The 13,519-nt window shown below is 42.2% G+C and overlaps 1 protein-coding gene across 4 annotated transcripts in view; it reads right to left on the bottom strand.

Annotated features, from left to right (window-relative positions):
• hspa12a (heat shock protein 12A) overlaps positions 1-7,998 on the bottom strand; it is a 76,321-nt gene extending 68,323 nt beyond the window's left edge. For all 4 annotated transcript variants that reach the window (XM_051423487.1, XM_051423498.1, XM_051423477.1 and 1 more), the window contains exon 1: positions 7,660-7,998. In XM_051423487.1, coding sequence (XP_051279447.1) covers positions 7,660-7,702 — 43 coding nt within the window. In that variant the 5' untranslated portion in view covers positions 7,703-7,998. The remainder of the gene's footprint in view (positions 1-7,659) is intronic.
• Between the last annotated feature and the right edge of the window lie 5,521 nt (positions 7,999-13,519).

Consider the following 13,519-nt stretch of genomic DNA (forward strand, 5'->3'; position numbering starts at 1 on the left):
CCAGCTGCTTATCTGCAGAACTAACTGGACTGGCTGCACAAGTCGGAAAAACACAAGTGGACTTAATAATAGTAATGGCTCAGTGACAGTCCAATTATAATTTTTTATATATTCCAATACTGTACAGTTTCTCCAGCTGCTCCAGGTCTTGAACAGCTTCCTCCTTTGAAGTAAGCAATTGTATTGTAACGTTTTAATGTATTTTCTTTTCATTAAAATTAATTTGATCAATTTTATATAAAAAAGGATAGGAAATTGTATTGGAACATCTCTAAAAAATGGAGTACTTTGCTCTTTCCCATGTTGGCCACTTGCCTGATGAAGACCCAGTAAGGTCGAAACGTTGCCTTTCTCAGTGTAATAAAACTTTTTGGGAGTGATAATCTAACAAGTAATAACAGAATCCAGCAAATCATTGCATAAAAGTTTGACAAGCGCAACATTTAGTGGGAGAGAAACTACACCAGATCACAGTCCATTGTGTTAGACTTATGTGGTTCAAGTTCAAAGTAGACACATTCCATATTGGCGTTGACTCCTTTCCCACTGCCAGTAGATGAGTTTGCCTTTCTGATGTGTCACATTATGAAAACAGGTTAATAAACGGTAGAAAGCAGCATTTGTTACTTGCCAGTATTTTTTTCACTCAGCATTTCCGATATGTTGTTATATATCACACTGTCCGTCTCTCACAGTGCCAGTCTCACATGGCCCGGCCTGTCTCCGCAGCGCCGTGTCAGTTAGCTGTCTCCTTCAATCAGGACAAGCTCTCACCTCGCTGTCTTGCCTGTGTTGCATCTTGCACGATAAGAACAAAATCACTGTTGCATATTGTTCCCATATACTGTACTAAATGTGTGTGAATGAGTTGATGAGTCTCGCCATCACTGTATGAATGTGTGTAAAAGTGCTTTGAGAGACTCTAAAGGCACTATGTAAGCACAGTCCATTTGCCATGACTGTATAAAACAACAAATAGAATAGAATAGGGGTGAAAATTGTGTGTCCACGCAGGTGTCATGTTTCCATCTCTGCCAACTGCAGTCATTTGACTTGGGAATGAATGCCAATTGTACCCTTTCCCACTGGAGACAAAAGCCAGATGTTAGTGGGTGTTTGTGGGGGTTTTGGCCAGTTTAATCTATATATATATATATATATATATCTTAAGGAGTTTGTGGACAAGCGGCGCTGCAGCAACCCCGTTGTTTTTTGGACTATATTGATTTACATACTTGACATGCCACAGCAACATTTGAAACCAATTATCATCAGCTGAAGACTCAGCACATTGCTTTTGAACTCTTGGTGCCCATGGTGTGCATTTAAGATCAAACCGTGTATAGTTAGCAGTAATAAAGTGTCAAGTAGACTTCCTAACAGTGTTTTTTGTTTTCCAAATGAGTGCCATTTCCTCCTTCCCTTTTCACCAGCTCCTATCTGATGGCCTGTTAGTAGCACCTCCCCCATCCTGTAACTTCCACTCTTCCACAGATCACCACCTCCTCCTCCACATGGCTCATGTCTGGGACATGAGACAATGCTGAAAACGACCTGCTGCTCCCATTTTTCCTACTACATTTTGAGCCATGCTATGTCATTCTGGGAGTGGGAGAATGATTTCATCCTGTTGCGGTTAAGTTTTGGTCAGCAATGTTTAGGTCAGTCATGCCATATTGTCTTTCATATGAAAGCTTAGGTGATGTTATGATGGTGGAAAAGTTTGCTGTAAATATATATTTTTATGGTGCAGCTGACATTTCCAATATCTTACCAAAAGCCTCATTACTCATTATGCCTTTTTAAGACATATGGCAAGTTATATATGCAGATACAAAGATGGTGTCTTAAGAGACCTTTAAAAAATGTGTCAATATGCTAATTTTGCAAGATTCCTTCTTCTTTTATTTTCTTGTTATTTATGCAATATCATAGCACTGTATTACTTCCTCTCTATTCAGAATTATTTTAATGAACTATTTGTTTCTAAATCAAACTACTGCTATTATTAATAGATTTAAAAAGGTCCAGTGTGTAACATTTAGAAAGATTCAATTCAATTTTATTTGTATAGCGCCAATTCATAACAGAAGTTATCTCAGGACACTTTTCAAATAGAGCAGGTCTAGACCGAACTCTTTAAAACATTCTTTAAAACAAGATCTATTGTCAGAACGTCAGGTATGTTTTCATTAGTGTATAGTCACCTTAAAATAGGAAATTGTTTTCGTTACCTTAGAATGAGCCACTTACATCTACTTTGTTTGATAAAAGGTAAACCGTGTGACAAACAGCATTATAATGAAGTACTGTAGTGCTGCAAAGATACCCTGGTCTACAAATGTTGTGTTCCATATGTAATAAAACATATTTGTTTGGTACAAATGTCATATCATAACTTTTTAAACAATTTTTTCAGTGAATATGAACATGGTCACTGCTGGGCCACCAAAATGAATTTTACTAGTGTACAGCAAATAATGACCAATGCTGCTTGAGCTTGATAATGTAGTTGCATTAAATCCTACACACGTGTAACATGATTTAATGTTATTTTTCAATGTTTGCCTCCATACACAGTTCATCATATGTGGGTGTAAATACCCTCAAAACAAGTCTTAAAGTCAGCATTTACATGCTTTAGTTATTGTTTCATTTTAAATCCAATAATTGCAGAGCCACATCGAGACTGTCTGAATGCTCACAGACTGCACTGCTCAGCTCCCACTGTGTGGATTAGTAGTGAAAGTAGCTGATCTTTGAGAAGTTAATGGCCAGGGTGTTACATCACCCAACCCCCTCGACACCTACCACCAACCAAACCTCTGTCTGACACCCTCCCCCACATAATTCACAGACAGATGTCAACAGCACGCAGAGACCACTTCATTTACTGAACACACTGATGTAAATGAAGTACCTTTTATTTTCTATCCAGCTCACTCAGACTGGAAGCTTCAACTCCTAGTTGCAGGCAGGGTCCAAAATGAACACCCGCCAAGTGCCAAATGTGGGTAAATTTTGGTTTGGCAGGAAAGCAAATCACTGGCCACAGGAATTAATTTGGAATCATGGTGTAGGGTTACATTTACATCAATGTGACGTGTACAAGCTAACACTAATGTGACCCTCACTGTCCACCGTACCATCGCAAGCTCAGCAAATCCAATCGAAGCAGCTTACTACTATATGGTGCTTACACAATGTCTGACCACAAGAAACATCTGCTTTACATGTTATTAGAGACATGGCAACAAATTTGCGGTGTTAAGCCACCATAAAGAAAACATGAAGATGAGGAGAAAAATCAGAGGTCGGTGTTACTTTGCAAGAGTTGGTGTCTGAAGCCCAAAGATCCCAGCTAAAATATGCAGCTCAAAAGGTTCAGAAAGCCTCGAAACTTGGGGTAACAGGGCTCCAGAGTGCGCACATGCGACCAAAATTTTTAAGAGTGCGACTAATAATTTTTCACCTGACGCTGCCCGGGTGAAAACATAAATTTATTTCGCAAGTGCATCATCTCTCTGTGTTCTCCTGTGACCGAACTCACACACTCATGGTAGGATCATATCATGTTCTAAACCAATAAGAGACAGACCTCGGGCGGGTCTTTGCCTCTGAAATCATTCACATTATATGAAAGTTATGGAGAACGATAAAAAGGTGACCTTATGGCGTTAAAGGCGACGTTCATGTTATTTCAACAAAACTTCTCAGCAAAACTATTTACACATTCTCAGTCAGTCAGGCAAGTCCCTAATGGCTCTTATCTGACATGAATCGCAAAAACTAGAGACAGTTTCTTCCATAATGTCATCCTGACAAGTGGGAGTCCCCAGGGCTCCAGTAAAAAAAAAAAAAAAAACATAGGGTCAGCTGGTCAATAAGGTGAAGCTGGTTTTAAATTTTGACCAACACAACTTGGAATTTTGAATTTTAACCTTTTTAAATATAATTTTATAGTTGCAAAACTGATGAAATGCAATCAGTGAAGTTTTGGTGACACTAATCTGGTTGCCGGCGCTCTAGCTGACGTCTCCTTTTGTTCCTCTTGTAGTGAGGGATTTGTGTTTGGCCCTGAGTTAGTTTCAGCAGTGCTGTATTTGGGTGTGTCAATTAATGTTTTATATTCCTGAGATGTTGAACCAGCACACTCGATAAAAGACTTGATTAGCCAATAATTACTTCTCATCTTGAGAAATGTTCTTCACAATCTAAGTAATCAACTGAGGGGTGTTCCAACTGATGTCTTTGCTGTGTTAACTCCCTATACTGCAGTCCCCAGAGGAAGAAGAGGACGTATCAATAATCTGAGATGTATACTAAAGGGAAAGTGCTTCCTCAGAGCCACAACTTGTTCTATACCAGTGACGAAATACACCTTTAGAAACTAATGAAATTAGGAGCTTTCCCTGATTTGTATAGCTATATTTATAACTAAATTTATGCTTAGTCACTGTGCATTCTGGACAACTGTATAAAAAGAAGACAGTGCAATTTGACTCTGCCTTCAGTGCAGTTGAATACAAGACATGATTCAGCAGAGTGACATCTAACTCTGACCTCTCATCGATGACCAGAATTTTTATATTTTCCTAATTTTCTGTCAGATTTATTCAAGAATGTGAAAGGAAGGTGTGGAAGTTGTATTACCATGACAACAAGCACTGTCATTGGAATTGCTCACGACACTGATGAATTCTACATGACATTGAAATTTCTGGCCTGCAATATTTTAGTCAGCTGAAAATGTCAACCATATCTCAAGACAATTTGATTCAATGTATTTTTCAATCCACAGTGGTTACATTAAGTTGCTTCGTCATTGTGGCACTAATTCTGCCACTAAACTATTGCAGAAGAAGAGGGTGCAACAAGATGACATAATAAAATGACTGCCTGTCAAATCATAAACAGTGTAGAAAACATGGAGGAATTAATGTTTGCTTTATGTATTCATTTGAGGAAAGTTACAGTCTTTAGGCTGCACCCAACAATTATATTATTTTTTCAATTAGCCAATTAATCTACATACTTACTTAACTCTAGTTACCCAACTTGTCTCATTAATATTTCAATATTTAATTTAATCATCATCCTTATAGAGACACATAAAGCAGATCAGATGCACTTACTACCCTTTTGTGGCTGGGTGAAGTAAGGCCGATGACCACTGGGGCTAGCACAAGCTAGTTGGAGGCCCAAAAAAGTGTCACTTTAAACCAACTCTTGGAACCTCACTCATGGCAAGAAAAAAGCACAGGGAGATACCCAAAATGTTAAACTCGTCCTTTGTGTGTCTGATGTAGTCATGCTTTGTTCTGATGTGACATCTGCTTGACCAATAACTATCGTCAGCATTGCCAGACATCCCTGAAAGCACCTCAAACCTGCATGACTGCAGACATTCTGTTCAGTGTGTAAGTGGACAGTGAGATATGAAAAAAGCACTTGTATTTGACCCTTTGCAACACACCATCTTATCTTTAGGCTGACATGGCCCACAGAGGGTTCAGACCGCTTTTAAAAACCCTGAAACAAAGGGCTTCTTTTATACTACAACTGATGCTGTGAAAATACAAGACAAACACAAATTAAGTAGTTGCCTGCCCGAGTAAATAATATTAGACATGGGGGTGCAGCCATATTGGATTTAGAGATGTTATGGGTACTGTAGTGCAAATCTCCATACCTGAGGTCTTGACAGACAAATAACCATCATCAAGCTCAATGCCACAGCCGATGACATATGACACCTGGCTCTGAGTGTTGTCATTTATCATGATTGTGTGACATCCTGCTGCAAGTTAATGCAGTTTGGTTTCACTGTCAGGGAGATGGAGCTACAGTGGGGAGGATCAGCAGAGTGATGCTGCATTCATGTCACATAGGAATAGTAACCCTCACTCACAAGAAACTCTGTGAAGATGTACCCTTTTTTATGTATGCTAAAAAAACTGGGTGAAGAACAGACTGGACTACATAGACAAGATCTAACCACAAGATCAACAAGACCTGGACACCCCTATGGTAGCTAAAACATGATAGAGTGCCCTCTATGGTACCATTCCAGTGGACAAAGCTGGGTAAAAGCCTTTAGTGTGCTAACCATGACTAAGCTGTTTCACCAGAGATGCATCATGGCTTTCTGCATGCTGGTGCCCTTTTGAAAAAATTGCTCCATCCTTAGCCATGGCTTGGTATTAAAAAGTCCCAGAGCAACACACAATTACCTGCAGACCACACAGTGTGTCAAAGGCAACTTCTTATACACAGGACACTTGTGCAGTGTGATAATCTCTTAGTTTGCACCATGTAACATCCTGGTAACCTCCTGGCTGACCACACCATATATAAGTAGTAGTAACAGTATAAATGTACCTTTCAGAAACACTAGCAGCCATTTTATCTTTAGGACTAAGTCACACAAAGTCTGGTTTAGCTCACATCCCTAAGACATCATCAGGCTGCAGTCTCTGTGCCACTCATTACATTGCATAAGGCAGTAGCATTACCAAGCCCCCCAGAAAGGTTTTTCCCAGGAACTTCCAATCAACCAAACTCCATTTAATTTTTCCCTAATTTTGGCATGCTATTTAAAAGGTTAAACAGCAAGATGTATGATGCTGTACAAATCAGTAGAAGCTACTGAAAAGACCAATGTATAAGTGAATCAGCTCACAGTGTGGGAATGACGCACACTGCTCATTATCGCCCTCCACAGTGGATTATGTTGCAAAATCATGAGGGAGACACCTAAAAGTTGAAACACTGTTAAAATAAACGATTCTTTGTGTACTAAGTGCTTGCCGAATTTTACAGTATGAGTATTTACAAAGGATCTTGCATAGTGATTTGGAATTAATGTCCGCTTGTGCTTTCAGACCAGCGAGCAACAGTAAAATGACAAAAATCCAATGGAGTTCGTCTGACTACTCATTACAGTACGTTGTGTACCTACGACAGGGGAAGGTGATGTTGAGGCAAACTTATCGTATTCATCGAGAAGAGAACAACATATTCGATTGATTAAACCGGCGGACATTTACTCCAGTGGACAGAACCGCTGCTCGGTGTTACCGCAGCCGAACAGCAGCACCGTCTGGGCGGGTGAACAATACTGCGTTACCTGAGGACATGGTGCAGACTTTTTTGCTGCATTGAGTCACAACTCCAGTGGGACGGGCCATGTGACCAAACTCTGCACCGTTATGGAGGACCGAACTGGCCCGTATCTTTTCTCCAACCAACTGTTAACACACCGAGCTCAGCCTCGTTGGCGGAAAACACGAGCCGGATTGATAAACTTTTAATATCGCCATGTTCGTTGTGGAGAGTGCTGCTCCGAGCAGGCCAGTAGGCGAGGTCCTGTACACTGCGGTTGCCCTTGGACAGCCAGGGCAGTGCTTCATCGCTCATACAGCCTCCCTGCACTGCAGTCGGGGCGTTAGGGAGACTTTTTAAGGCTGAATGACCCCGTAATGTAACAATATGATGTGATAACAGCGTTTAGCGATAACCTCGGAAACCTCACTAGTGTGCACGTAAACGCGTCCCACATACGACCACACCGAACTGTGCGCACGCAATAATTGCTATCAGAGATGGCCATTGCTAAAAAAAACTACCAAACTGCTCAGAAAAAAACAGCGTATTTACCTGTTATTATCTTCTCTGTCGCCGTTTCTTTCTCAGTCATCATGTCCCGCTGTTTCACCTCCTCCCGAGCCTTCTCTCCGATACAGCTACACCAAGCAATTTTCCTGGTTTACTGGGAATGCCGGGCCAAAGAGGAAAAAAACATCAACACAAACAGAAAGCACGCTGCGGATTCGGCGTCCTCACAACTTCACTTCGCTGTGCCGCTCCCTGTTCTCTGTGAAAAAGCCGTTAAAAGCACATGGAGGAGGATTGGGGGTCCGGAGATCTTTTAAGTACGGGGGGCAGTGAGTCTCAGCAGAGAGGATGTAGGACCCCAGACTACTGCTGCTGCTCTGTCCGCCCCTCCCAATCACATTCACGGCTGTCCTGGCCAGGAATGCTGCCGCTGCCAAGTGTGCTGCGGCTCTGCTTCTGACAGCCGGCAGGGCTGTGCCGTCCACAACAGTCCCAATTTCATGTAAATTTGAGGAACAAACTTTAAGAATAAATGAACAGATGATTATAGTGGAAAGTGGACAGAAAAAACATATCAGAAATGTGCTTTCAACTGATATTCATGATCAAATATTTTCTTTTGGTCCTTAGCTTAAGTCATATCATTTTGGGTGTTTATTTTATAATTAATCTCGTTACCCATATTGCATAGTTGTGTGAGCCCTATTTGGACTGAACATAAGCCTGGGGTTGAAGTGGGCTAAGGGTGCATGCAGGGGTGGCTCGAGAGGGGTGGCACTTCATAAGGGTGTGTTGCCCTCAGTGTTAACCTATATAGTGACATCATCCATTGGTTTCTGGAGTTTGGTTGATGTACTGCGAGTTGAGCTGCTCTCATTGGCTCCTCCGTAGCAGAAAACAATGCAAACTCGCCTGGTCACACACAATCATGTATTACAGCTAAACAGTGCATTAAAATGTTTGTGAAGTGAGAAATAGGCAATACAATAACAAAATCTTGATTGATATTTGATCAGCACTGCCTAGTTTGACAGGTTGATCTGAGTTTGGTATGTTGAGCTGGACAGACTCATTGAGAATGAGCTGTCAATCACAAAGTAGCCACACCATACCCTGCTTTGTTGTCTGTTTTACTCTAAATGGGACTATAATTTACTAAATGAACATCATGCTGTATGGAAGAAGACTAGAGATTGAAACCATACACTCATTAAGAAACTGTTTACTGAACTAATAAATCAAGTGAGAAGTCGGATAATTTCTCCATAACACTGCAAGCCAATGTTTTATTGCAGCCAATGGTGCTGGCCCCTGCTGGTCATTACATGGAATGCAGGTTTAAGATACTCCAGTCTGTCCTCTATATACACTGTAAATGGGTTGCCCCCATGTTTTACACACTGCAGAAGTTATTCTTTAATATCTAAACTTTGAAGAACTGAACACACACACACACACACATATATGTATATATACATATATATGTTTGTTGTACAGTTTATTAGTTGTTCTCTACTGTTATTGTTATGCATTGAATATAATATGAAATATCCATAAAATATGTCATGTAAGGAAAAGGCTGTGATCCACTACTCCAGGGTTCACTTCCAGAGTGGTCAAAATATGGTGAAGTGCTGTTTCACCATAAATGCATCATGCCTTCTTTTTTTTTACCTAGCCTAAGTACCTAGCCTCTTTTCTTATCTGTTTCTTATTTCTTGCTGTTTTTTTTTTTGTTTGTTTTTTGTTTTTTGTGTTGTACGGTGTCCTCGAGTGCCCAGAGAGGCGCCTCTAATAATTTTATGTATTATTATTATTATTATTAAGTCCACCACTGATGCCTGGCCACCCCAGCAGCATGATGTCAGATTGAACACATTAATTTAGATTAGTTTAAGATAAAACATGTAAAATACAGAACTTAAATTAATGACCTGTTATGGTCACATTTAGACTGATTGGCATAAGTTCAATGAAAAAAGACTATTTGGAAAAATGTCTAAAGATTTGGAAATAAAACAATGTTTTGATTTCTAATGCCACCTTTAGATATTTCTATTCAGTGCTTTACTAATGTGCCACAGTAATGTTTTTGGGTTCAAATATCTTCATTTGGAGGCTTTTCTAAGCAAATATTAATATATGTGATTGTTATTAGGTCAGCATATATTTCTGCCGCACCTTAAACTCTCCATGCCACCCTCTGGACACCCGATGAATATTGCTCTAGATCCAGCCCTGGGTGCACACTTCATATGATAAATGTGGGCAAAGTGGCCATGGGCTGATTTGACAAGCTAAGGATGACCACATTTTCAACCCCCCCAAACGAGGACAATCTACGATGTTCTGTGCATGAAAGAGTTAGTTTCTGCTTTTGATGAGCCTCTGCCATCAGTGTGTGATTGTTTGTGAATGGGTGAATGTAGCATGTAGTGTACAGTGCTTTGAGTAAAACACTAGAAAGGTGCTGAAATCAATCATTCAATCAACATGGCGCCCACCGTGGTCGACATGTTTGCTAGCCTACATGCTAGGCTAAAGGCTAGAGCTACATGACCACTGCTACCTAGCCTGCTGCTGGTTTATGTCCGCTCTCTTGAAAATAAGATGGACGAGCTGAGAACTAAGACTACAACTCAGTTTGAGATAAGGGAATGTTGTGCTCTTATTTTCACTGAGACCTGGCTCCCGAACAGCGCGCCAAACTCGGCTCTCCTGCTCCACACACACTCCATCAACCGCAGAGACCGCACAGAGGCCTTGAAGAAAACCAGGGTGGGTGGTGTGTGTGTACATTAACAACAGATGGTGTGGGGATGTGCAGGTTGTTGAAAAGCACTGTTCATTGAACTTTTAATGCTAAAGTGCAGACCCTTTTATCTACTGAGGGAGTTCACCGCTGTGTTTCTACTCACTGTTTACATTCCGCCACGGGCCGTTCACGCAACCGCGCTGGGGATGCTACAGGACCTCATCAGCAAGCAGGAGACTGCACACCCAGATGCCGTCTTCATCGTGGCTTTAATTTAACCACTGCAACCTCAGCAGCGTCCTACCAAAGTACCATCAACACGTGAGCTTTCCTACACGGGTGAAGAATACTCTCGACCAAGTGTACAGCAACATGAAGAGTACCTACAAGGCTGTGCCTCGGCTGCACTTTGGGCTATCAGACCACATCTCAGTGTTCCTCCTTCCCAGCCTACAAACAACTCCTCAAACAAGCTCCTCCAGTAAGTAAAACTATTAAAGTGGGGAATGAAGAATCTGAACTGGTGCTTCAGGACTGCTTTAAAAGTAAAGACTGGGGTGTGTTTAAAACTGCTGCTCTGAGAGGGGATGGCACTGTGGACCTACAGGAATATGCTGCAGCTGTAACTGGCTACATTAGCATTTGCACATTATCCCCACTAAACGCTGCAAGACCTATCCTAACGACAAACCCTGGATTAACTGCGAAGTGCTGTCCATGCTACATCCTCGCTCTGCTGCATTTGTCTCGGGCAACACTGAGGACTACAAAAAGGCCAGATATGACCTGCGTAGATCAGTCAGACAGGCCAAGAGACAATACAGACTGGTATACTACACCACTGCTGATCCCCGGAGCATGTCACAAAGTCTGCAACACATCACAGACTAAAAACAGAAGAGTTTGGGGGCCTCAACAAGCAGAGTCACACTACCGGATAGGCTCAACAAGTTCTAGGCTGGGCACACTGGACACACCACTCTCTGTGTCACCAGTAGAGGTGCGCTCCGCTCTGAGAAGATAACATCCTGATAAGTCCACCACCATCGTGCCCCTCCCAAAGAAGGTCACTGTGACCTGTCTTAATGACTATCGACCTGTTGCACTCACTCCAATCGTGATGAAGTGTTTTGAAAAGATAGTCATGACACACATTAAAAAGACCATCCCGGCCACCTTGGACCCCTTACAGTTCCACAGACGATGCTGTCAACACTGCCATCCACACTGCCCTCACACACTTAGAGGGCAGGGACACGTATGTACAAATACTTTTCATGGACTACAGCTCAGCATTCAACACGGTCATTCCATTCAGGCTCTCTGAAAAGCTCCTCACCCTCGGACTGACACCCTCCCTCTTTAACTTGGTGCTGAACTTCCTCACAGACAGACCCGTCAGTCAGAGTTGGAGACCGGACATCAGGCATCAGAGTTGTGAGCACAGGGACCCCCCAGGGCTGTGTGCTAAGTCCGTTGCTCTACACCCTCTTTACCTACCACTGTGTGTCCTCCCAGACCAACACCTGCATTATAAAGTTTGCAGACGACACCACGGCCATTGGACTGATCAGTGGTGGGGAGGAGACGGCATACAGAAGAGAGTTGGCAGGACTTATGGCCTGGCGTCAGGAAAATAATCTCTCCTTGAACACAAACAAGACAAAGGAGATGATTATTGATCCTAGGAGGAGGAGGAGGGAACAGCACACCCCACTGTACATTGGTGAGACAGAGGTAGAGGGGGTGGAAAAACTTTAAATACCTCGGAACCTGTTACGGCCCTGGCCGTATTATTAGTATTATGTCATGGTATGGTAGAGTGTGTTTTTGCGATAGAGTGAATTGTTACGACCTTAGTAGATAGTGTTTTTGTATGATTGTGTTTAGTGAGTATCGTAAGGGTGAGCTGCCACTTTCTTTGTACTACTTTTCTCCTGTTTTTCATTAGGTTAGGGAGTTAGGTTTAGTAACTGTATTTTATTTATATTGCATAGGGATTAGTAAGGATTTTTGTTTAAGGAAGTTAGCCCTGTTTTGTTTGTTGTTTTGGCCTTGGTTCACCCTGAAGTTTGTTGTTTAGTTTTTGTTGCACTTTGTTTCACCTGTTTGTAAATAAATCACATCACTTGATTAACACTGTGTTAGTTGTTCGTTTGGGAATCGGGGTAGGATTATTGGTTCATTTTCATCATACATTTATGTAAATGGTAAATGGACCTGTACTTGTATAGCGCCTTTCTAGTCTTCCGACCACTCAAAGCGCTTTTACACTACGTGAGACATTCACCCTTTCACACACATTCACTCAGTGATGGCAAAGCCCATCAAACAGGAACTAACATTCATACACATTCACACACCGATGCATGGCATCGGGAGCAATTCGGGGTTCAGTATCTTGCTCAAGGCTACTTCAACATGTGGCACCAGGAGCCGGGGATCGAACCCACAACCTTCCGATTAAGGAACGACCCGCTCTGTGCCACAGCCGCCCGTGGCACCCCTGGCAGCTGTGGCATGTGGCGCTCCTTCCCCCTAGACAGGGGCGTAACAGAACCCACATCAGAAAGGACCTCATCTGGCCTCATCAGACCCACCAGCTCCTGAAGAAAGCCCAGCAGAGACTTTACTTCTTAAGAAGGCTGAGGAAATTTGGCATGTCAACCAAGATCCTCAGCAACTTCTACAGATGTACAGTCCAGAGCATCATCACCAGCTCAGTTACAGTGTGGCAGCTGCACTGCTCAGGACAGGAAGGCTCTCCAGCATGTAAGAAAAACTGCACAATTCATCTCTGGAGCAGCCTTCCCATCACTACAGGACATCTACACAACCAGGGTCATCATAAGGGCCAACAACATCATAAAGGACAATACACACCCACAACGCAGTCTCTTTACACTTCTGCCATCAGGCAGGTGCTACAGGAGTGTGAAAGCAAGGACAAAAAGACTCTCTAACAGTTTCTATCCCCAGGCCATCAGACCCTTAAACAGTACAGCCCACACCAACCTCCCCCACACCCAATCACTTCCACTGTGATGTAATGTCACTCAGCATCTGAAGTTAAACTGTGAGGCACAGAGCACCTTATCTAACTCAGGTTTCTTTGTTTACTGTACAATGTTTTGCACTTTAAGTTGT

Source organism: Dicentrarchus labrax, unplaced genomic scaffold (assembly GCF_905237075.1).
Source record: "Dicentrarchus labrax unplaced genomic scaffold, dlabrax2021, whole genome shotgun sequence".
Classification (NCBI taxonomy): Eukaryota; Metazoa; Chordata; class Actinopteri; family Moronidae; genus Dicentrarchus; species Dicentrarchus labrax.